This window comes from Musa acuminata, chromosome BXJ3-8 (genome assembly GCF_036884655.1).
Source record: "Musa acuminata AAA Group cultivar baxijiao chromosome BXJ3-8, Cavendish_Baxijiao_AAA, whole genome shotgun sequence".
Classification (NCBI taxonomy): domain Eukaryota; kingdom Viridiplantae; phylum Streptophyta; class Magnoliopsida; order Zingiberales; family Musaceae; genus Musa; species Musa acuminata.
Genome location: NC_088356.1, coordinates 6,532,796 through 6,558,117, shown reverse-complemented (window position 1 = coordinate 6,558,117; position 25,322 = coordinate 6,532,796). Strand labels below are relative to the sequence as shown.

The following is a 25,322-nucleotide window of genomic DNA, read 5'->3' as shown; positions in this document are numbered from 1 at the left end:
TCACTCAGGAAAGAGGTTGATTCATAGTAAACTCTGGCATAGAGAAGCAGCCTCGTGCTCACAATACCCATAGGAGGAGAGCCAGTGTTCTATTCTTAGTCTCTTGTATGTATGTATACATGTGGAGATAAGGTGTGCATGACATCAAGCACAAGTCGAGGCCAAGTGGATGCGTGCATGCGTCGTCGACACGGCGGGGAGAAGAAGAAGCAGCTGTGCTTGTTCAGATTTCCCATTAGCTGTGGGTTGTGAGGACATGAAAGAGCACATAATCCTCAGCAGCCCATTGGAAAGCGTCAACCATCAAAAGGAAAACAGCGACGACAGCCTTCTGCCATTGACCTGTCATTCGTATAATTGCGTACACAGATGAGGAGAGGTGGCAGCAGAAACAAACGGTGGCATCTGACGTCGTCCTCTCTGTTCTCTGTTGGCTTCCAAATCGGCAAGTGCGAAGGGGCCGTCGGCGCGAGGAGGGAGCGCAGCAGAATGCCGCACCTGAAAACGACGGGCTTTGCCGACAGAAATCATGGGATCCAATGATAACTTGGCATGCCACTCACTAATAACCAGTGGCCCCTTCTCTTTGTTGCCTGTTTTGGTTGCTCGATCGATTGAATGCCTCACCCACCTCTTCTAACACGCCCAAGCAAATGCAAATTTGCATCATCTCTAAAATTGTTGTTGAAATGTGTATGCAACTTGATTGCTTTTTGTACCATCAATTAAATTCTTTTTATTTCGTTCATGAAAGCTTATAAAAACAATTTCTACTTCAATCATTATCAATCATTCACCCCAATAATCCCCATTGGCAATCACACAGTGCCCATTTTTCTAAAATCCTCCGAGCACCTTTTGCAAGATCCCAAAGAATCCCATTTGCATGGTGCTAAGTGAACTTTGATGTGAGAAAAGGTCGTTAAAGGCTTCATTGATAAGTATTCTATCGAGTCTTTATTATTAAACTTATTTGTTTTTAATTTATATTTAATCGATTCAAAATTATCTATTCTAATTTTAATATATATGTACTGGTTAAAGGGTCATTATCAATATAATTTTTCTTGGAGCAAATGTATTAGTACCGAAAAAATGACGAAATAGAGTCCATCAACGTTGTACTATTCAAAATAAAGAATCAATGAAATTGTATTCATATAAAAAAAAATATATCCATCATAATTCATATTTACTAATATTTTGACTCCATTAACTTTGGAAGAGTGGTTACCTACTCAATATAGTTTTTGTAACATCAATTATCAAATCTTTCAATTTTTCAATACCAATTTGTAGTAAACTCGAACCCTAAAAATTTGTTCCATCCAAACCCTAACGTGTCGGAAAATCAAAATATAAAATAATAATAAAATTTAAAAGTAAAATAAAAAAATTTAAGATTACGATAATTATATCTGTGATATCATATCTTGAAGTTCTACATCTCTAATTCAAGAGTCCAACTAATTTTGATCTATACGCTGACCGAAATTAAATCTCAATATTCAGTTAGTGGGGTGCGAAATTGTCAATGGACTTGGAATGTTACTTAGTAAGCTCGAACAGACCCGACAACGTACACACACACGTATTCCCATTCCATGACAAGTATGCATCGAGAAAGTGAGGCCTACTTTTGTCACTTAAAACAAAGAACCCATCAGATGATGTTGAGATTCGCGCTCGAGCGTGATCGATGAGGTCGTCGTCCTCGTCGACTAATAAATCCCCTATTAAATCCGAGATTTGGTTGTTCACATGGATCGGAGATCGGACATGGATCAATCAAATCTCCTCTCCTCTCCCCCCCAATAAACGCGCTATATCGCGACCATGGCAACTGGTTCCAATAAATCATAGAAGAGAAGAGGAATAGTTATTTCCTGTGTGTGTGGGTGTGTGTTGTGTCTTGCAAACCGTACGTGGCCTGCCGAATCCCCATTTTACATAGAGAAAGGGATCGAGGCTCTTCCTTTTTATATACGATCCGTTCCGGTTCTCTCCCCTCCCTATCCTCCGCTCGCCTCTTTCCTCATTCTGTGGGTGTCAGTGCTTAGAATGCAATCGGAGATCAATCTTAACTGAAGCAATTACACCAAAATAGCGAGAGATATAGATAAAGAGGGAGGGAGAGCGGGCGAGAGATCTTCCCACATTGATTTGGATGTCGTCTCAATGATAATGAGAGAGAATCATACTAGTAGTTGAGATTTCGCGGGAAGGAAACGAGGAAGAAGAGGAGCTAGGTTTGAGAGAGAGAGAGAGAGAGAGAGAGAGAGCTCCGGGAGGTGAAAGGAGATGAAAGGGTACGGCTCCGCCGGTGCCGGCGGAGGATCGGTGGTCGCCCAGCCGGCGTCGAAGCGGCGGTGGAAGGGGCAAGCTGCGGCCGTGTTGGCCCTCGTCGTCTTCTCGCTGCTCGTCCCACTCGCCTTCCTTCTCGGCCTCCACAACCGCTTCCCGTCCGGTGCGTCATCCCAGATCTGCTTCTAAAACCCTAACCTTCGCCTCAGATCTCCCCCGCGAGGAGCACTGGTTCGACCGCGGTGCGCGGTCGGAGTCGGATTTCCGCACTGCGCGTGTGGTGTCTGGGAGATCCGGGGTTCGATTGTTCTTTCGATTGCATTTTCTGTTTCTGGATCTGAAGCTCCTTTCTTGACATCTTTTATTCCGCATCTTTCATTGGCTGCAGGATACTTGGTTGATGATCGCTCCCAGCAGGTGAGGAAACCTACTAGGCTGATGTTAGAGGAATCGTTTTGATTGGTTGATTTCACAATGTTGTTGGTTTTGATTCATGTGTAGGAAACTACGTTTGAGAATTACCATAATGTGGGCGGTGGTCAAGATCAGACTCCCTCAGAGGTTCTCTTTTTTTCTCTCTCCTCAACTATCTCTGGTCATCGTCTTAATTGGGCTCTTTTATCGGCCTGCTCGGTTCTCAGATTATTGTATGATTTTATAATCTGGAATTTGACAGGATGATCAGCGAAGGGTTCTTAACCTTATGAACAGATTTGCGCCACCTTTCCAGAAGGTTCATCCTACACCTAATTATCAGGCTTTTATTATTATTATAATTGTTATTGCTTTTTTACTTAACTAGAGCTTGGTGCTTCATCATTGTTCTACTGCAATGAAAGGATTCTGTCTTGTATTCTTTTTTAATGAGACTCACATCTGCCTTGGAGAATTTGGAATGCTGGAAAGGGAGAAGTCACAGGAGTATGTTAAATATTAATTTTTTGGTGGTATTTTCAAATTTATGTATTGCCAGTCATGTAGACTGTAACCAATTTTGTACCTTTCCTTCATTCCTTGATGCAATTCTTGCCGTCTTAGGTTTCTTCTCAATTATTTGGGTCCCAAACTGGTTAAGTTTTACTCTCCACTGTCGGAGAAGTATGGAGACGCTTTATTCTGCTTGTTATTGATCATGTAGGGAGTCCTTTATTAGCCTTAAGCAATGGGTATTGGATTTTGAACTAATGCCATGTCTCACCTGCTTCTTTGCGTGGCCACATTATTTGATAAATGGTGGACGAAAGATTGTTTTGGAGAAAACCTTTCTGTTAATCGCTTTCATGATTCCAATTTAGGTGCTAGACACTGGGAAGATCTACTTTTTTCGTTGTTACATACATGTATGTCTTTTACAATATGTTCTCTGTGATTACTGTTATTTTTCAATTTAGTTAGAATCAAAATTGAAATACAATTTCCTGCAATTCTAATTGATCACTTCCAATTTACATCATAATTTGATCCTTAGTAGAATTTTTTCCTACTTTCCTATATCAGTTGGTGCTTTTTTATCTTGGTTTCGAAGTTTATCTACATTTAAAGATATATGCTGTAATGAGCAGTATCTGGGGATCTAGGGATCTCATATGGGGATTGACAAAATTTGTTGGACTAGGATCACAAAATAAAAGAAAACCATGGAGAATATAAAATATGTATATGCTAAGATGTGACAGTTTCATGTATCATATACTCTAAGAAGTTTATTTTAAAAAAGTTAAAGAACAAATTGACATGTTTATGTCATAATTTTTCCATCTCTCCTATAAAGTTGTGGGAGTCAAAGCAATAACTTACCCTCTCTCTCTCTCTCTCTCTCTCTCTCTCCATTTCTTTGATCCACTGTCTCGAGTCTGTATTTCTCTTAATACAGTTGCAGTGGCTGCCTTGACAAGAGTACTCTTTTCCAAGGGCATAGATATTTCTTGGACCAGTATATAATACATGCAGTATTACCCTTTCAACAAAGTACTGGTTCCAAAATGTATGCACATAAACAGATTATTTTTATTTGTATATTAATATATTTAATGCTATTGGGTGGTATAGTTCAGTTTACCATCCAACATACTGCTATTGTATCAGATTGATTGGTTGCCAAAACCAATATCAAGTGTATATATAATACCTTGTTATTCTGCTATATGGATCGAGAGTGTTGTACTGATCTTGCTTTAATTGTCTAATTTTAGTTGATTTTCAGCAAGTCCAATGGAGAGTGCAATGTTGAAAACACGTGGTTTAGGGCATGAGACCTTGCCATTGCAGCTGATAGGCCAATAATATGGCTGGGAGATTAACTGGAATTAAGTCGGTATTGGTCTGATCTGATGACACTTGATTTGGCATATGACAGGTTACTGGTCCTGCTATTTTTGGGTTGAATTGAGGGTTTGTTTTTTTGGGTGTTAAAGTGTGTCACCAAGCTATTGGTTCTGTACTAATTAGAACAGTATGAGTTCAACTGCCACTGGAGTGGCATGGTACAAAACAATTTTTTATTTTGGAGAATAAAACGGATTTATAGTGGTCATGTTGATATATTCAATGACATGTCTGATTGATTGGGATAATTGGCATTTGTAAATGAGGTTATGTTATTTCTAAGTTTACAGTTATTATAGTCTTGGATTAAGGATCAACATTAAGTTCTTATCTTTTTGCATTAATAACTATGAACTACTAAGAAAAAACTATGAACTACTAGGCATATCATCATTGAACTTCTGTGCTGTATATTGTTCATTGACAACATTGTTCTGATTGATGGGAGTCTGACTTGGGATCAACTCTGAACATGAGCTATAGAGACAATTAAAAGAAAATCTAGGGTTTTAAATATAGTAGTTTAAGACCAATTACATGAAGTGCAACTTTAGCTAGTCAAAGAAAAGATTGAAAATATAATTAAAATATATGGACAAAAAGTCCTCAAAATTATAGGAATTTGATGTTTTAACTTTATTGTCTAGTAGGAAGGAGAGACTGAAGAAGATATTTTTCATATGGTTAACACGGATTGGTTAGTGTAAAGGAGTGCTAGATAGACCGAAAATCAGATGATGCTTTTGAAGATATGGATTGAAGGATCCTTACTTTGCTTTAAAGTGGAATAAATGGAGCTAGATTTTCTCCGCACAGGTTTTAAATATATTAGTTAGCTTGTTGAGCTCCTTAACTTCAATTGTACCCTTGATTTCTCTCTTGTATGGCCTATGTCTTGCACAAGGAATCTATGGTTAGTAATTTGCCTATTTTTAAGTATGATTTTTATAAACCAATATCAGCATAATTTGTTGGCATTTAATCATAGTTTCACAGAAGATAGCAAGAAGTCGACTATTACTTTTAGAGCAATGTTTCCCACACCCATTTAGACACCTAGTTAAATACCCTCATGTAACCAAAGGGTACTCAACAATTTTTGTATGTTTCTGGTATAATAGTGAATTGGTGATCGGACGGTGTTAGGAAGTGCATTTTGCAACATTCTGAGGGTTGATGTTTGAACTGGTCTTTTGACAAAGTTGGTGCATTTTACCATCAAGTACATCCAAAGTACCCTTATAGTGCTGTACTCTTGAATGATGCACACCAGATTTCTGTGCTTTGAATCTATTAGTTTATCAAATTTTCACGTGCAACCTGGTTGAAATCTGTTCTTCATGCCTCACAGCCTTTGCCAACATTGTAACCAGTTAAAATCTGTTTTATCATTCTGAATCTCATGAAGTGCGAAGTCAGAGGAAAAAGATCTTGTCAAGCTCAAGTTGTTGCTCATCCATGGTACTCAATAAGTCCACTGGTTGTGATGAGTGATCCCTGATCTTGAAACTGTTATTTGACTTTGGCTGGGATATATAGTACAATGTGGGTATTTCAAAATTAGTGGTTTCAGCAGTGGATAAATTCAGTTGCAACAAAAGTTTCCTTTAATATATTTTTCCTCATTTTTCATCTCCAATTCTAAAATTATGCCATTTTTTATGCATGATTAATCTTTAGGATACATATAAATCTGAAAATTGAATCTTGGAAAATTTATAATGTACCTATAGACAGGGAAAAAAAAATTAAATTCCAGAGGTAAAACTTATTCAAGTTCTTATGTTGTTGACTACGGTTTTCTGAAAAAAGAAATTTTTAATTGCTTTTGTATCAGGATGCTAATAGTGTGTCACCTGATGAATACATGAGAATCAACAACACTGGTAGTTCACCATCTACTTTGCAACCAAAGGACCATACCTCTCAGCCTATAACAAAGAATGAGGCATCCATATCGAAAGGTATGTAACTCGGGATAACTACATGTGGATCCTCGTTGTACCCAAAGATGTATCATTTCTTTTGTTCCATAGCGCTTTTTTTAACCATGGAAACATGTACCAATCATGTGCAGGTCCACTTACAGAAAATAATGTTGCTCCGAAGGAACCTTCATCTCTGAGTAATAGAGTAAGAAATCTAGATACCTTTAGAAATTTACACAATCTTGTGTTTAGTATTGCGGTGGCTGATTTAACCAACTGACTAGTAAGTGTAGCAAAGTTGCACGCTTATTATTTGTATTATTAAGTAATATGCTAATTTTCCTTTTGTTTATTTTGACACATATTGTAATTTGACCTTGTTTTATGCCTTGTATGTGAACTGATTCTAGCTCTTGATGCCTTATGGTTTTTATTTCTATGCTTTCCTGAGTATATAATTATTATGTTGTTACAGATTGGTGGGGAAGATGGAAAGAAGAACCGTGACAAAGCTTCAAATGCTTATGAGACAGAGAGCTCCTGTGAACTTGAATTTGGAAGCTATTGCCTATGGTCCAGAGAACACAGGGAAGTAATGAAAGATTCTGTTGTGAAGAGATTGAAGGATCAGCTTTTCGTGGCAAGAGCTTACTATCCGAGCATTGCAAAACTTCAGGGTCAAGAAAACCTAACACGTGAACTGAAACTGAAAATTCAGGATCATGAGCGCATGCTTAGTGAAGCAGTTTCTGATCCTGATCTTCCACCATTGTAAGTAATCTCTTATTATTGCTGGATTTTTTGCTTCAGGATTTAGAACTTTTGGTTCCCTGTATTATATGAGTTAATTCATAAGTTCTTCATGATAAAGAATGTAGTCCCAGCTTATAAATGTCCAAATATTCTAGGAAGTCTTGTCCTAATAAGTATACATAAGTTAATTATGAACTATATCAGATATATGCCTATAATGGAGTGGAGTTATAGTGGTGTAAAAGGGCAACCTAGTTCTTGATGCTATTGTGAGATGGTCCAAATCCAGTTGGTAACCTTGTTTTGTCTTTATCAGTTTTACTGAGTCATGTCTGACTGGAGCAACTTCAACTTGCTTCTACCCAATGGAATCATGAGTTTATCCTTACATTTGTTTGCTTAGTTTGATGGTACATCCATTCTTTTTTGCAATCCACAAACTTTTGGTGTTTTTTCTCACAGAAAGTTGGAGCAATATACTTTTGGTGGCTTTTCCACAATCAACCACAATAATGAAATGAGAAAAATCGTCACCTAGTTGAGTGAGAGGGTTGAAGTTTCTAAAGAGAAAAGAAAAATAGAAAAGAGAAACTCAAAAAACAGTGGAAATATTTCTTTAGTTAAAATTAAAATGCACCTCCCATATTATTGATGTCTTGTTTCTCCATGGTCTTTCTTCTCTCCAATTTCATCTTTCTCCACTCCAATTTCCCTTCAGATGTTCAGCAGTGGCAAGAGTTTGTTGCTCCTTGCTGTGACTATCATGCTTGATCTGAAGCCTAGACAACTTGCCAAATTGCCTCAATTTCCCTAGTAGTGCTGAATGGCAAGAAAAGATCCAAATTGCCAACCTACTTCATGTCTTGTAGCTCGGGTTTACTGAAAATTCTGAAGTATGTATTGGTTATTTTAAATAAAATATAATCTTCTTAGTTGATTCCACTAATTTCTTTCTTCCCAGCATCTCCTTTTTTTAATTTACCTATGCTTTTCTGCTTTCTCCTCTTGCTTACACCTAATTCATGACAGACTACATTTTTATTCTTGAATTTTGGACTTTCTTATGGCATTGATGGTAAAGAGGTTTCATCTGATCTAACTTTGTGGAGGACCTTTACAGGAAAGGCCTTCTAAAGAGGGGCTTCTAGAAAATTCTCTTGTCTTGAGAGCCTAAGGACTCACACACTCTCTCTATCCTTTCATCTCCTCTGTGGTATTATTTTCCTTCTGATCCAAGCTGGTTGGCCTTAATATGAGTTCTATGTGTACGATATTGACATATATGATGTGCTATTTATCTCTAAAGCAGAAATTTGAGCTATGCCAACGATTCTGAAATGGAATGCTGATTAAAATTTTCTGTCACTCAATGAAGAAAGAGGATTTGCTTTACGGTTTCATTTAAGCTTCATTCCTTTGATTGAAACATCTTTTGACGAGAACATCTTTTAATTTTGCTGTCAAAACAAAACTGACCCCCAAAACCTGGCAACAAACTATCTTGTTGTTTCAAGTGTGTGGAGAATAAAACACAATGCAATGCCAGGATTAGACCTGTTCTAAACATTATATCTCATCTCTCTTGGTTTTGGTTCTCTAATATTGATATTAATATGTTGAATACTTAATTTGTGGTTAACAGAAGTTAAACATTGAAACCCACCCACCAACCACAATCCCGAGCAGAAGGTTATAAAGAACCCCAAATTTGAAATGCTTTTGTGGTTATATAAGATAACCAGTATGTTTTGCTCTGAACCTGGTCATTGAAACTTTCATGAGATTAGACTATGAAAAATCTCGTTAAGATATTGCATTCATCATTCTTTCTTTTATCATTTAGAATTAGTTCTAAAGATCAAAGAATTTTCTTTTCAGTGTGGGGAAGAATATAAAAAGGTTGAATGAGGCGATTGCAAAAGCCAAGTCATGCAGTGTTGATTGCAACAATGTTGACAGGAAACTTAGACAGATACTTGATCTGACAGAAGATGAAACTCATTTTCATATGAAGCAAAGTGCATTCCTATATCAACTTGGTGTCCAGACCATGTCCAAAAGTTTCCATTGCCTTTCCATGAGACTGACAGTAGAATATTTCAAATCACCATTATCAGATATGGAGCATCCATTTGCTCACAAAATTGACAGTCCAAATCTTCAGCACTATGTTATCTTTTCCAGAAATATACTTGCATTATCGGTAACTATCAACTCTACCGTTATGAATTCTGAGGTACGGTGTTCTGGTCCTGTTGATCTACAATTTGAATGGTGAATATCTTATTCTATTGTTTATCAGTGACTTATCTTCATTTTGTTACAGGAATCTGATACCATAGTTTTCCATGTGATCACTGATAAAGAGAACTTTTATTCCATGAAACATTGGTTTGCCAGAAATTCATACAGAAAGGCGACCATTCACATCCAAAACTTTGATGAGCTTAAGGCTAATCTCTTTGGCAACTTGGATTTGGCAGAGCTGTCAGTGTCTGAGGAGTTTCGTCTCTCTTCTCAGGCTATTTCTCAACCAACCCCTTTGCAGATGAGAACCAAGTACCTCTCAATTTTTGGTCATTCCCACTTTCTTCTCCCTGATATATTCAAGAATCTAAAGAAGGTAATTCTTTTGGATGATGATGTGGTTGTCCAGAAGGACATATCATTTTTGTGGAATCTTGACTTGGGAGGAAAAGTAAATGGTGCGACACAATTTTGTGGGGTCAAATTGGGTCAGCTGAAACCGTACTTGGGCACCAGTGGGTATGAGAGTAATTCTTGTGCTTGGATGTCTGGACTAAACATAGTTGACTTGGAGAAATGGAGAGAACATGATATCACTGGAATTTACAGAAGGTTTCTCCATCAGGTAATTGCTATAAATCAGATGTTGGCTTACTCCAAATTTCAGTTGTGGTACCAGTATAAAAAGATTTGTTTGCTAATGATCAGGTTTTTCTGGATTTGTACTTACTAGTCTAAAATTTTTTTGGTGTGCCTAATTTTTTTCTAGTTCATTAAATTCAAGCATTAGACATAATATTCTTACTATTATCCATCATCTAATTCTTATCTTGTTCTTTTTCTGCTTATAACAGTTGCAACATGAAAATGAGGCGGGGTGGAGGGCTGCAACACTCCCAGCAAGTTTACTTTCTTTCCATGGTCAGATATATGCTCTAGATGATGCATTGGTTCAGCAAGGGCTCGGTCATGATTATGGAGTCCCTGAAGACACCATAGAAAATGTGGCAGCATTGCATTATAATGGCAACATGAAGCCTTGGCTTGATCTAGGCATTCCCAAGTACAAAAAATACTGGAAGAAGTACCTCACACAAGAAGAGCGATTTATGGATGAGTGCAACGTTAATCCATAGCTTCAGCTGCGAGAAACAGTATTAGAATTGAAGCAAAAGGGGAGCCGAGGAAACTTGCTTGCTGTTGTGTCTGCAACTAAAGCAGAAACATCAGATGCTTCAACTGTCAAGTGTCACCAATAAAATTGGAAAGGAACGTTCGTCCTTATGCAGCGGCCATCGAGCAAGGCGAGCATTGGTTTAACTCTAAGATTCTTCACCGCAGAGAAAGGCGTAGGAAGATAAAGGCTACAAGAGTTGATCTTGTACAATGTGTTTCAGGTAAGTTCACGTATTAGCTGGTTTGCATCCATCATTCATTTGTTATATATAGTCTGAAGATTAATGGGGTGGCACCTCAAATTGGATTGATGCCATCCTTGGACCACTGTAGATTTATTATTTTTTCCCCCTATTATTTTTTTTCCCAACCCTTGTTGTTCCATTTTCTTTTGCAATAAGGGTGTAGTCGGCGTCTTCCTATTAGTAATTCTTTGTCTGTCAAGTGCACGTAGACGGGTCTTCATCCTCGACAAACTTGTGTGGTAAACTTGGTAGTCAAACGATTTTGTATTTTGATGTTCTTATGTCCATCTCATATGCAGTATATGTCATTTCTTGCACGTCTTGTGATCAGCTCCGGTGAGTTCGATCCAGGCGGAAGATGCACCATAAAGAAATGACTAGGCTTTGGTAAGTTTTCAAGAGTAGTGTACTCAGTTGCGCATGACGGCGGGTGGGTTCAGAGTCTTTGGTGTATCAATAATTTCAAGTATCCATTTCACTGGATTTGATATTGAATCTGACCGAAAACTAGAAACTTTAGTTGGGTTCAGGTTCGATTGGATTCACAATCGAACCCTCTCATTTCCCGACATCGAACTTTCGACGCGCTCAAACGTTGGATCTGACTGGTCTCAGATTCATAATGTGTCGAACAACCACAATCTCTCTCTTAACTAAGTCTTGATTCAATTACTTGTCTGTTGTCATTCTGTGATATCCAAATCATCTGATCCACTTAAACGTGTTTAGATCTCGAGTAAATTTGAATTTATATGCTTTTTCTATGGTAGTCGTGCCTTGGGAGATCAGGTGTAATTTATGGAATGTTTGATTTTTCCTGTAAGACGATAGGAAATGATCAATCAAATTAAGCATTGATAGCAATAGGCGTTTAGAAAATCACACTTGAAGTGCCAAGACAACCTCATTCGATTGATCTACATCATCTTGGATAAATGCCTAAATTTGAACCTAATCTCTTTTACGCAATATCCACTCTAATTACAATTAGAATCGACGTCGATACAAAGGAGAGTAATCCAAGTAGTGCTCTACTATAAGCATTTGAACTTTGATTATATCATTCACAAGAGAGAAAGTTATCTATTTAGAGTTGAGATAGTAGTATTATTAAAATGATTCAGGTCGATTATATTAGTAAAATAAATTAGTTTAATCTTGTATGATTGTGGAGTAATAGGACCATCATCTTAAAAGAGGTATCATGTCTATCACATCTTTGGATTCTTTGAGTAAAATGATGTGAGATTTATTTAAAATGAATAATTGTTCACAAGCTCCCTACAAGAGATAATGATAAAATGACATTGTCTATTCTTATATCGATTGAGTATGAGAATCAAGATTTTATAAGAATCAAATTAACCTCTATCTTTAAACTATTTTATTATTGATATTTATGTCTATCTAGTACAAATGAAAATTATGTGACTAATGAAAGTCTTGGCTACTCGAGTGACACATTAGAGCTAAAAATTTAATCTTAATATATTGGAGCAACTCAGATAGCATATGTATAGATGAGTTTTTGGGGTAGTATCTTGGGTTGGATCATTACTCAATTCTACATCAATGTCATATGAGCACTTATTCATAAAATTTTTTTAGGTGCAACGGATTGTCTTAGGCCTTTGCGACCATTCATAATGTTTACTTGGATTTGAGTTTTCACGTTTTATTAATTGGATTTTCTTTTACTAATTCTTAAGGGATGTAAAAAAAATTGACTCCTATACTAATTAGACAAAAGCTAAGTCGATGATAAATGAATTCTATTTTACCATTGTGTCAAGATATCATTAATAAATTTAAAGATTGTTGCTCAATTTACTTAAAAAAGAATATGTTGGAGCAACATCGCTTTATTATTATTATTTTTATTATCATTCTTTTCGAGTCATGATAAGTAAATCGCAATGTTCAATCTCAGGAAACAACAACAGTAATCAATCATAAAAATCTCCATTAAGATCGAGAGAAGAGAATATTTCATAACGTACACGAGGTTGATCAATTTAAGCTTCTCACACTCTCACCACGCGATCAATCATAGGGCACCAATCTATGGCGCTTCTTAAGTATACGGAGCGGGCTTGGGGAGCCCTTCGACCGCTCCGCAGAGCAAAGCCGTGTCGGGCAGGTTGTACTCATCCCTGAGTGACCGCGCCGGCGACTGGACGCTGATGTAGAGCTGCTGGCCCAGGTAGCGCCTCTCCCACAGCTCCGACCTGAGGTTCCACATCCCGGCGTTGTCGAACGTCAGCATGATGGCCGCCCACGACTTAGGGTAAACCTGCACCGCGTGCCTGCTCACCGCGTCGAGAAGGTTGTAGGTCTTCCTGCTCTCCGGCGTCCATTTGCCTGGCCCCATTCTGTTGTCCACCAGCAATGGTCGATCTTAGCGAGAAAGATTTGTATATCAGAGTTACGTCTGCGGGTATGAGAAAGATATGTACCCCACGAGGAAGAAGGAGTAGCCGTTCAAGTGGTAGGACTGCACATTCTTCTCAGGGTTCTCGAAGATGATCTCCACGAAGGTCCTGAACTCGATCGTGATGACGTTGGTGGCCAGGATGGCCGGAGCTCCGCCCGATGGGGGCTCGTCGCTGGTCAGGTTGTACTTGAAGGATTTGCCGCCGATGCCAAAGTACTCTGCGAGCTTCAGCGGGGTGTCGGCCTCCACGTGCGACACGCCGTTGAGCGTGTACCGGTTCTTGCCAGCGATGATGGCGCGCGAGCTGGCGAGCTTGATGGTGCGGGTGATGTCGATACTGCCGTAGTGGTAGGACCCCTGGGGGTTCGGCCGGGCGGCGCTGGCCGTGAGGTTCCACCGGAACGACCGCCACTGGTTAAGCGACCACGCCCAGCCGGAGGGGGCCTTGGGAAGGACGGGCGATGGCGGGGTGTGGGAGCCTGAGTAGCGGATCACGCCGGTGGCGGTGAGCTCCTTCCTCAAGAACCGAGTGGAGGCCACCATGTAGTAGTCCCCGGGGGCCTGGTTGGCGGTGACGAGGACGGAGAAGCACTGGCCGACGTGGATGTCGAGGGACTCGTACGTGTTCTGCATGGTGTGAGAGCCGTCCATCTCCACCAGCAACATGGAATGTCCCTGGATGCGGAAGTTGAGGGAGGTCTTGGTCCCAATGTTGCAGACGCGGTAGCGGTACACCTTTCCGGCCTCCATCACGAATAGCGGCTCGTCGTCCTTGCCGGCCTTGCCATTGATGAGGACGCCGGCGGGGAGGCCGATGCTGCGGCCCGTGTCGAGGATCCGAGCAAGTGTCTTGTGGTCCTTGGTGTACCAGTCACCGATCATGACGGTGTAGTCGTCGGCCGGGGGGTCGAACGGCACCGGGATGAGGAGACGGCTGTTGATCCGGAGGCCGCCAAAGCCGCCGGCCGCCTTGTGCATGGCCAAGGATGGGTAGTAGTAGAAGCTGCCGATCTGGTCCTTCACCTGGAAGTGGTAGGTGAAGTTTTGGCCGGGAGCGATGGGGCAACTGGTACCGGAGACTCCATCTTGCCACGAATTCTTCCTCTGTTGAATCCCATTCCTTCACACAGTAAATATATGCGCATTGTCATATTCATATGTGCCATAAAATGCACATAATTGAGTGTAGTAAATACCATGAGAAAAGAAAGGGCTCATCGAGGTTGTTGAAGACGTTGATGACAAGATTGTTGTTGGAGGTGGAGTTGATATTAGGGCCGGGGAACTCGCCATTGATGAGGATGACCTGCTGAGGGACTCCCAAGGGAGACACGGTGCCGTAGGTGACGTTCCACGTGAAGAAGAGATAAGGGTCCTCGGCGAGGACGGCCGAGGTTCCCAGGAGCGATAAGACGGCGATGAACACGACGACGACGGCTCGCGACATCTTTCTTCCTCTGTTAACAAACTCTCTCTTTCTCTCTGCTTCTATTAGCTACAGACCTTGGAAGGATAGGATATAATTAGCGGGAGGCCATTGGAAGATCCCGGTCAGCGACTGGGGAAGATGAAGTGGTAGCGGTAGGAACTACCAGAAGGCCAACCGGGGAGAGCTTCGATCTTTGCGGGATGACCTCGAGCTGGTTATATAGAGGGGTGGAACGAGGAGGGGGATAGCAAGCTGAGATCGGCAACTTGGACCTCCAACCGCCCGTTCAAAGGCCACTCTCCCTTCCACTGGTTCTCCTCATATCGCGGTCTTCTCCCACATAAAGCGTACGAGGCGAGACTGGAGGAGATTGAAGGTGAAGGGTGGCCGCAATGGTCGAAGATCAACAACCTGTATACTATATTAGGAAATTATCTATGCAGAATATATATATATATATATATATATATATATATATATATATATATATATATATATATATATATATATATATATATATGAATGCTAAATTATAAAAAAAATAATAATAAGTTTTTTTTATCTTTTTATTTGAAGTTCTAAAAGATGAAATTATTTCTAGTCTCTATTGGTCACCCATCTACAACCTCTATCATGAGTCCGGGCATCTAACACCTACTACTCTTAATCTAACATGTTAATCAAAAGAGTTAGGGAATATGAGAGTCACAATGTGAGTAAGGTCAATGCTAGAGAGGAAGACGAGAGAATCGACAAAAAAGACGAGATAGTAAACCTTCTTATACGATGATCATATAAGATGAGGGAGCCAACGAAGAAAAGCGAAAGGCGACGAGACGATAGAACTGAGGCGAAGTAGAGGTCAGTGCTAGAAAATAAGAAGCGTTGTACGAGAAAAATAAAATTTTAGGGATTTTTTATAAAAACACTAACTATAGATCAGCTTTGTGTGAAAATGAGAATGGATCAGAACCAGTATAATATCTTAAAACTAGTAGGATCAAGAAGTATAATTTCATATGTACAAATCTTGAATATGTGCATGATAATGAATAAGTTATTTCAAAATGTGTCCCCTAATCCCTATAAATAAATAGAAGAGTAGGAAAATACTCTTCCTCATTTATCACTATCTACATGAATTCAATTTCAAAAATATTATAATTGCTGACACCTCCATATTTAATGCATGATCGACATTGGATATTTGAAAATAAATTTGAAATTAAAAATAGATCTTTGAACATAATCCTCTTTGGACATGAACCGTATACTATGCATAATGTTAACATGTAATTATTAGAGAAAGTATGGTCATTGTTTATTATCATTAGAAGAATCATGCATTTAGGAGAATTTTATTTGGTTACCTAAGCAAACATGAATTCGGTCGTAATGGATGCTCAAGACATATAATATAGTTTTATTCAAATTTATGACATGAAGGATACATATATATATATATATATATATATATATTGCAAATGATATCGATTGCGGTAAGAATTGGTCCTTCAAGAATTACATCTACTGAGACTAATTTTTATTTTGGTCTAATTTAATTTGTATGTAAATTTTTATATTAATTTCTGAACGTGGAATGTTGCTACAAAATCCTACTTTATAGGGTAAATGCTAACTTGCTAATTAGGTAATGTAATTTGGGCTTCCTTACATGACACTTTAGCAAAAACAAAAAATTCTCATTAAATTTTATAAATATATGTGACTTTTTTTCTAACAAATTGAGCTTTTGAGATTTATGGTAGTAATTAATTAATATTTATTGCTTCTAATTATAATATATATATATATATATATATATATTAAATCTATTTTTTTATAATCTAATACAATATACTTATTATTCTTAGAGAAGAAATTAGATTATAGATTAGTTTATTCTTGACTACAAGAGAGAGTCTAGAGAGGAAAATTACTTTTTTTTCTCTTAATTTTTATTAGTCCATTCTAATATCTTGTACGAATTTTGTAGTCATTTTTATAAATTATATATATATATATATATATTATTTTTTCTAAAGAAATTGAGAATGAGATGTTACCTCAACATTACGGCATCAATCTTAATGTCAAAACGAATTATAGGGGAATTATCAGCAATCCGTAACTCCCCGCTGTTTCCGCTACGTCTCAATCACCGCTCTCATGTCACTCCCCATCACCATCGTCGGTGATCAGAACACAACTTCTCTCTCTCTCTCTCTCTTAAGCTCCGTCATCCCTACTTATAGACTGCTGTGCTTCCAAAGCCTTAACTCGACCTCGCCATCGATGAGCAGCGAGAAAACACATGCATATACTATTCACCAACCATCAACATAATATCGATAATTTACGCCATTTCTTTACCCGCACTCATTCACTGACAGATCATGAAAAGGACCATACGTGGGCCCCAATGTGAGGTTGGCCTGTCAGCGATTTTGAAAAGTCAGCAACGTTGGCCCGTCACCGACTCCGGTTGGCTGACAGGGCATCGACCTGGGCTCCACATCAGCTCTCCTATTGGATTCGCCAAAGATAAGACAGCGAGAGTGTGAGAGAGAGACGATGTGGTCAGAGTTCGTGACCGTACGTATGCCATGGCATGCAGAGCTGATGATACTGCTGACAGGGTTTCCTTTTATTTACCCCCTTCCGGACAAGGTTAGACACTTTGACGGGCAGTAAAACCTCAACAAAGCTTTCATGGCAAGACAAGAAGAAAAGAAGAGCAGCAACTTTTTGTCGGTTTCCTTTGCTTTTCTTTGTGACATTCTACAGTAACACTCGAAAGAAAGAAAGAAAGAAAGAGAGAAAGAAAAAGAATTAGACAAGGAAAAGCTTAGCGAGAAAGGAGAAGGATACAGGAGAAAGGACAGTGGGTCATGGTGTGATGATGATGATTCCACTCTCTCTCTCTCTCTCTCACGTTCTCCTCTCTGATAGCTCGGTCCTTACCGCTGCTGTCCTTTCCTGATGTCAAGTGTGGCCTTTGTCTTCTTCTGTTTGGTGTCTGTACTCGCTGCTTGTGGGGAAGGTGAAGGGCAACTTCACAACCATAACTCGTAGTAGAAGTACGATGATACTACGGTAATACAACTTTGATGATATAGCTTATGGTCCTTTTTCTTGGGTGTGAAGGGAATGAAGGTACGTAGTTCTCTCTCTCTCTATATGTAATCTATGGCTAAACCTAAAAAGGATAACAGTGATCTTTAACTCCATACTAAGGATTAGGGAAACAACCTATAACTCCGTTACCAAGTATACTTTACCTTCTCTTTCCAAAAGTTCATGGTCTTCCTGCACACAGCATGATGACAAAAGAGCGATCAGAGGTTACGGAGTTATGATGATTGAAGAATTAATGGTGGAAAAAGATTGTTACTCACTCCATTATTCACATTCCTACAGCTCCTTGGTCAGATGAAAGCCTGATGACATGGTGACAATGCAATGGATTCAACTTACTGAAACTTGGATGTGATGGCGTGGTAAGACGCAGGAGTTGGACGAAGCACGTACCTGGGCAAATGGAAGAAGCAGGCGTTGAGGGATGGCATGTCAAGCGTGGTGGTGGTGGACGGGAAGAGGGTGGAGGAGATGAGTCGGTTGTTGCCAGTACCGAAGAGCGAAGCAGCTTCGACTAGGTTTTCTTCGGCAGGCAGTGCAGCTGAGAAAGCGGGTCCCATGAAGGTAGAAGAAGAAGAAGAAGAAGAAGCTCTCGTGGGTGATGCAAAGGGACTATCCGGCAGGTTATGCTCCACGCTGCTGCAGCTATTATTTAAATGAAACAGCCAATCGATTACGGAACTTTGTTTCTTCCAACCTCTTCTTTTCTAACACCTTTCTAGGAGTATTTAATGCATTTGCAGGTGCGCAGCAAATGCACCAGAGAGCAATGGGGGAAAGACAAATCAAATCACAGAAAGAAGTGCGAGGAATTAGCTCAATTACCTTTGTTGGAAGCCAATATCTGCAACTTTGCAGGTTGGCTCACCGTCACAAGATTCTCTTTTATCAACAGAATCAGGCTTCTGTGATTTGACTGCCGACTGCTGAGCAGCCTTCTGCAGTGGCTCTGCTGCCACTGAAACAGCAGCTGCTGCTGCAACAGGATTCGAGTTCTTATCTACAAACAGAAAAGTTGTCGAAGTCAATTGTTGGAGCATGAAAGAAGAATTAACCTAATGCAAGATCATCGTTTCTTTTTGGGACAAGTCCTCACTTTGGCATGTTGGTTCTTCCTGGGAAGTGCTACTTCCACCATTAGATTGAGTCGTGGCAATGATAGGACTGGTAATATTGTTGGTGGTCGTGGTAGCGATGGAATTGAAGTGGTTTCGGTTCTTGAGGTCGAGGACCTGCAGGCCCATGAATCGCCGGTTTTGTAGCTCGATCGCTTGTTGGAGTTCTGCTACTTGCTTCTGCTCCTCTAGTTTCCTCTTCAGCAGTGCCTCCTGGTTGATGCTGTTGTTGAACATCATCCTAGATCCTAAGATGAACCAAAAGATCAATGAGTAAAGAACAAATGCATGCGTCGGGTGGGAAGTTAAGAATTCAATGCGAGTGAGACTGAAGCGATGGACATGGCGGCGCCAGAGATGTTCTTCTTACCAAGTTGCGGGAAGTCAAAGGGATCTCGGGTGTCCAAGCCAGTAGGAGTTGTACACCCAGGGAAGTCACCTCTCTCAGCTTGCGGTTGCTGCTGCTTTCTGGACAAATGTGGAGGAACAAGTCTACACATAATTAAATCCCTGCATCTACAAAGAAGTGGTAAGGGGTGGTGAGAAAGATGGGAAGAAAGAGTGCCTGTACTTGTCGGGGACTTTGCCCTTCTCCTTGTAAGGCTTGACGAGAACTCGAGCATTACAGACAAAATGGGGGTTGCCTTTGGCCAAGATTAGCTTTACTGTCTCTGGGTAGACGAAGGTCACGAATCCAAACATTCTCTTCTGCTGGTAAGGGATCCTTACGTCTTGCACCGGACCGTAGATGCTGCAATTTGGTCGACAAGCCAAAACATTTCCACCATTAGAAGCGAAAAAGAATGAGAGCAGCTAAAAATGGTTTCTCATGGACACTTCATCGAACAATGACCTGAAGTAATTGGAGACGTCTTCTTCCCTGAAGGTGCTGTCGGCTGGGAATGTGAGGTAGATCTGCCTTGAGCCAGGATTTGCCATGCCGGTAGCAAAATCGCTCTTTTCCATCATCCAAGGTCGCCCCATGAACTTGTGGCTCCCATTGCCTCCCAGCATAAGAGCTGCAGCCGTCGCGGCTGCCATCGCCCTGTTCATATTCGATTTACCTAAACTTAATCCATTCCATACACCGGCAATGGCTGCAACGGTTTGGTGTTAAAAATGCTACCTTTGACTCTCACTCTGCTGCTGGACGAGAAAGTTCATGCTTTTATTCGTGCCTGAAGGCGACGCCGGCACCGACCCTGTGGGGGAGTAAGGGAAGGCGGACGCCGCTAACTGCCTCGGGCTCTTAGACCTCAACAGCAATTCCTGGCACTGCTGCTCAAGAGCGGCGTCCACCGTGCCGCCGCCGGCCATGGCAGCGTTGGAGTCGTCTGGTTGCCCATGGAGAAAGCGGCAGCTGTTCCCGTTCTTGCAATACCCTCTCGCAAAGTAGAGGCAGGGCTTCCACCCCAACCCGGCAGCTTCCGAGCCGAGGTAGTTGTCAGTGGCCGAGCAGCTCCGGCGGTGGTTCCCTGCAGCAGAGGCCCAGCCACCGGAGTAAGGAAAGAGCGCGTTTTCCCCGTGGCTGCTCGGGCTTCGGAAGTTCCCGTCCAGCTCCTGGTAAAAAAGGTCCCTCTTTGGACCGATCTGGAGGCCGTGGGCGGCAGTGGCTGCGCCATCGTTCAAAAAGGAGAGTTGATCCTGTAGCTGGAACTCGTCTATAAGATCCGCTCCATCGCCACTACCGTCATAGAACTGCGTCGGCGCCGGATTGCTCGCGTTCTCGAGCTCATCCGAGCTCTGGAGCTCATCGCCGGCGCCACCAGCGTTGCTATTGGTGCGGGAGAAGACGGAGGGCGGAGCCCACGAGGGGGACGAGCTCTCGGCGAGGGGGCCAGCGCCGCCGCCGAAGAACCGAGCAGAAAAACCCTGCCGGCCGAGGAGGGACGCGTAAGGAGCGGCGCTGGCGGCGGCGGACGGGGAAGTGGCCGGCGGGAGGAGGCCGAGCTCCTTCCGGGCCTTGAGGACCACCGACTGGAGAAGCGCGTCGGGGCCAAAGGCCAGCCTTATCAACTCCTCGCCGTGGTCCTGGATCAACAAGAGCCCCATGACCTTGGCGGCGTTCTCCGGATCCAAGCTCTGAATCCGCGAGAATACCACCTGAGTCGCCTCGAAGGCGTCCATTTGGTTCGATTAAGCAACCAAATCTCCCACAAACACGACCTTGGAGCTATTGCCACCAAGTTCCCACTTTTTGTGTTTTTGACAAGAAGAGGGAGAAGTAGGAAAAGGTAAGGAAGACAGATGTAAAAGGAAAGCGAACAATTTTGGCGTTGGTTTTAAAAGGAAGGGAGGGGGACAGTGTTCAGCGAGAAAGAGGATAAGCGAGAAGAAAACAAAGGAAAAAGAAGAAAATAAAAGAAAGAAGAAAGAAAATAAACGATTCTTTTGCTGCCAATTTAATGCAAGACTCTCCACTGGCGTTCCCAGACGCTGAGAACAGAGGAGAGAGAGGGCTCGGCTCAGCTACAAACTCTCAATTTCAAAGAGAAAAAGAACGCTGCTTTCCCTTGTTTTTCTCCTCGCTGTTTCACCGGAGTGCGCCCCTCCCTTTCTCTCTCTTCCGCGGTGACTCCATTCCCGAGGTGGTGCTGCTGCTGCTACTGGTGGTGGTTGTTGCTTTGATTGGACTGGTGGAGCTCAGCTCGCTACGGTCACCACGTCCGCCACCATCCACCCAGCGGCGACTCCTCCTCCTCCTCCGCTGTGGCTACTAGCAGCTGGCCGGAAGTGTCTCCATTGTTCTTTCCCATGGATAAGCTCAAAGTTCCAATCTTGCCTTCTCTTTCTTTCGTCCTCTGGCCCTGCTCTCATTCTCACACATACGCCATCAGTCCTTTCTCCATTGCTGCCAGGTTCCCCGTCTTTACACCCCCATTCGTCGTGCGCCGGGTCCCCCTCTGAGCGCTCTCCATGTTGGTCCTGTCGCTCCTTCTTTAACCGTGACAAATGGCCATTGTGAGATCGACGTCCATTAACAAGCAATTATGTCACAATCAAACACATAATGCTCTCCAACATCGACTCTATTAATTTAGAAGCAATGGCAAGTCGGAGCACAGAAGATTAACATTTTCCTTCGATTTCTTCTCTCATCATCTCCGAATTAGTCGTAAATGAGTGCCACCAAGTACATCTTTCTCCCTCTGAATCCTCCTTTTTGAGAGAGACGCTTGTTGAATCTAATCTTATCTGCGGTTCACTGTGCTCAGCTGGAGCAGATCCTATCCATTTGCTCCTGCTTTCGCCGAGAATAAGATAGCCACTAATCGCTGCCCTGATGTGCACTCTGCACTTAGTACACACCCATCAGAAATGTGTGGCCTTTGGATGTGTTCTCAATCACCAGATTTCCATCCCACCATAATTGCCATGCGATCCATAGTACTCTCAGTTCACCAACGCCCGAATGATCTCTCTTTGAAAGTTTTGCCTTCCCCATCTCAAACATCTGCATTGGATTAGCTTGGCAATCATGGCGGGAGGCATAGTAGCCTTTTCTCCAGCCACATGCATGGAATCAGAACATTGTGCTGAAGAGGACTCTCTCTCTCTCTCTCTCTCGTGGGGCCGACGGGGAACAACACCGCTTTAAAGTTGGGGTTGCTACTGATGGCTGTCAGAGGCTCTCACATGGAGGCATAGGAGTCACTCCCCTTCCAAGTAGTCCTCCCACTATGAGGCCGTGAAGCAAAAAAACCCATGTAGTAGTTGTTGGGAAAGCTACTGGTTGAGTGATTCCTGCATTGAAACAACAGGAGGACTGGAGGCAAAAATAAAAAGGGATCATTCTTTCTCCTTTCAACCAATCCAGCAACAATGTCTCATTCAATGACAAAAAAAAAAGGAATTATGATCTCATGTGCATGGAAGATTTTAGGGTAGATAAACATAAGATAGTCAAAGTATTTTATTCAATGATAGCACAGTTCAACAGCTTAAAGTGTCTCTTTCGACGATAAAACATTTGACATGATTCAATCGATACGATCCACAATGTACTATTTGACGATAACATGATTGAAACGGTCCAAAACCCTCACTTCGATGATGGATAAATAATTACCCATTTTTATTGGTATCGATAGTAAAGTGAGAATCTGATCATGCCTCGCTTTCGCTACGCTCGTCAAGACTCAACGAGGGATAAATGATAGGAAAATAATGATATGATCAATATTTTGGTATCGTATCCTTATCATTTTAATCGTATATGACTAATGTTCCCCGAATATTAACAACAACATCACGACTATCGCATGTGCTATGAATTGAACATAATATAACTTCATTAGGGTTGAGAGATGTGTAACCATCCTCGATATTAATATCCATCTATAAGCATAACGAACCTAAAACCACATTATAAAAATACTCATCGTGTACGTTTCTTCACACATAATAATTTATAAATCTTTTGTGCATTCACTATAACAACCTCATCATTCAATTCAAACATAAGAATTTTCTTATATACACCCCAGAGATTTGACGTTTCTCCACACCATTCAGAAATAAATACGAAATAGAACTTTTGTTACTTCTGAATTCACATCCTACTTGGACAACTAAATTTTGACTTAACACGAAAAAAAATTTATCTATTTTTTTAATATATAATATTAAAAATTTTAAGTAATTATTTCTTTTAGACAATAATCATCGGAATACTTTGACGTATAGGCCCTCACCAATTAGAGATTAAAAAGATGGTTTTTTTTATCAACGCCAAGTCATTCAAATAATAATTCATTTGTAAAAGTTTAAGTGATCAGAGTATATTATCAACATGTCAAAAATAATTGAGCTGATGCGTGTGGATCTGTGATTTGAAACATCGCATATCCAATTGGGTTATAAGTAAGTCAAAATCAAATTGTGATCTCCTCTCATTTGTTGACTTCCCAACATATTCCCCCTTCTCCACTTTATATCTTTATATAGGCAGCGATCATACATGGAGACAAGCAAACAGCAACTCAATCTATTTATTTTTTGGTTGCAAATAACTATATATTCCCCTTTACCATTTAGCTATCCTGCAACGATTATGCAATGGACCATTCTCTTGCATATCAAGTGATAGAGGCAATACACTCTTCCCAGTCCAATGATCATAATATTTCTATGGATACCACGGAAAATAAAAGTAAAATTACATGTGTACTTTGAGATTGTCTTATAACATCATCAACAAAGACTGTACAGATTCCTACCTGAAGAGCTTTCCTTATCCTAATCAAGGAGAGTCAACTTCTGAATAGTCCCATCCATCCAGCTTGAAGGCTACATGCCAATTGGAAATCACATTTACTTATTTTATTTGTTTCTGTCAACAGTGTCATGCCATCACATCCTTACCGACAGCTACGCCCATAATCAACACTAAGCTGGAGTCTCATGCACAAACTAAATTTGGAAGCTGAGCTTTCAGCTCTCACAGAGTTGGAATCCAGCTTGAGAACAAAGAGAATGGAATTAAAATATGCAAGATTGCATGACAATATGTGTATGTGGACTCTGATGCTTGCATAGTGGATGGACTATTCCAATTTGGATCTCTTGCCACATAATGGAAGGCCACTAATTAAGCTCCAAAGGCAACATAGTATTGTCCTAAACCAGCAACACTAATATGAAAGGCAACATGCTGATCTCTGCTCGAGTTGTCGATCTCACCATAATGGTTAGTCCATCTATTTGTCTTCTTACTATAACAAAATAGAAATCATATCTCGATGAGTTCAATTATATTTAGTGTTGTCTTGATATCATTGATAAGTCAATATAGCTTGATTCCATCACGATGACATAAGTTCATCCACAGGGTCCATATGATAATAATGAGAGGTGGTTGGAGTGGGAGGAGATTCAACTGATGCAATCCCGAGGTATTACTTGTTCGCCTAAGGTGAATTTCGCATTGGACCGAGATGGTCCGAGCTTCATCGGTATTCTAGAGACGAATCGAGATGTACCTTGGTTTCATTAGGATCCTTACACAAATGATCAACATTAAGGAAGTTTTCGACCCAACCCTTCCGATAGTAAAATTAGTATTGGAGTGAGAATAACTTTTATATTTGAGCGGTCAATGGAGAGAAATTGATGACTGATTAGGATGGATCCATGTATCCTTCAGGGGCTCATTTATGTCGACGGTTGACTGATATACACTCTTTTGTGATATGTCATTAACGAAGAATGACTTCTAGGATGTTGTTT

The 25,322-nt window shown here is 40.9% G+C and overlaps 3 protein-coding genes across 7 annotated transcripts; 1 reads left to right on the top strand and 2 right to left on the bottom strand.

Moving 5' to 3' along the window:
* The first annotated feature begins 1,775 nt into the window (after positions 1 to 1,775).
* On the top strand, positions 1,776 to 11,279 carry LOC103993433 (probable galacturonosyltransferase 7). Of its 2 annotated transcripts, none has more exons than XM_009413505.3 (10): positions 1,776 to 2,467; positions 2,693 to 2,721; positions 2,806 to 2,865; positions 2,981 to 3,037; positions 6,467 to 6,593; positions 6,707 to 6,762; positions 7,033 to 7,328; positions 9,189 to 9,546; positions 9,637 to 10,182; positions 10,412 to 11,279. In XM_009413505.3, the coding sequence occupies exons 1-10, from the start codon at positions 2,302 to 2,304 to the stop codon at positions 10,691 to 10,693; spliced, it is 1,977 nt and encodes a 658-aa protein (XP_009411780.2). In that variant the 5' UTR covers positions 1,776 to 2,301; the 3' UTR covers positions 10,694 to 11,279. The 2 variants fall into 2 exon arrangements, with proteins under 2 accessions (XP_009411780.2, XP_018685042.2); XM_018829497.2 differs by lacking the exon at positions 1,776 to 2,467 and adding an exon at positions 2,488 to 2,602.
* Positions 11,280 to 12,921: 1,642 nt separating this feature from the next.
* LOC135582662 (L-ascorbate oxidase homolog) lies at positions 12,922 to 15,091 on the bottom strand. Of its 2 annotated transcripts, none has more exons than XM_065163935.1 (3): positions 14,609 to 15,091; positions 13,435 to 14,532; positions 12,922 to 13,350 (listed from the first exon to the last, which is right to left on the bottom strand). In XM_065163935.1, exons 1-3 carry the CDS (start codon positions 14,857 to 14,859, stop codon positions 13,053 to 13,055), a joined length of 1,647 nt encoding a protein of 548 aa, XP_065020007.1. In that variant the 5' UTR covers positions 14,860 to 15,091; the 3' UTR covers positions 12,922 to 13,052. The 2 variants fall into 2 exon arrangements, with proteins under 2 accessions (XP_065020007.1, XP_065020008.1); XM_065163936.1 differs by having other exon boundaries at positions 13,435 to 14,516; positions 14,609 to 14,745.
* Positions 15,092 to 17,573: 2,482 nt separating this feature from the next.
* LOC103993435 (zinc finger CCCH domain-containing protein 53) lies at positions 17,574 to 21,994 on the bottom strand. 3 transcript variants are annotated; one of them, XM_009413508.3, is made up of 10 exons: positions 20,221 to 21,994; positions 19,948 to 20,139; positions 19,660 to 19,845; positions 19,465 to 19,562; positions 19,076 to 19,342; positions 18,805 to 18,979; positions 18,373 to 18,624; positions 18,240 to 18,281; positions 18,123 to 18,150; positions 17,574 to 18,040 (listed from the first exon to the last, which is right to left on the bottom strand). In XM_009413508.3, the coding sequence occupies exons 1-8, from the start codon at positions 21,219 to 21,221 to the stop codon at positions 18,248 to 18,250; spliced, it is 2,205 nt and encodes a 734-aa protein (XP_009411783.2). In that variant the 5' UTR covers positions 21,222 to 21,994; the 3' UTR covers positions 17,574 to 18,040; positions 18,123 to 18,150; positions 18,240 to 18,247. The 3 variants fall into 3 exon arrangements, with proteins under 3 accessions (XP_009411783.2, XP_009411782.2, XP_009411784.2); XM_009413507.3 differs by having other exon boundaries at positions 17,574 to 18,150; XM_009413509.3 differs by having other exon boundaries at positions 17,574 to 18,150; positions 19,666 to 19,845.
* Between the last annotated feature and the right edge of the window lie 3,328 nt (positions 21,995 to 25,322).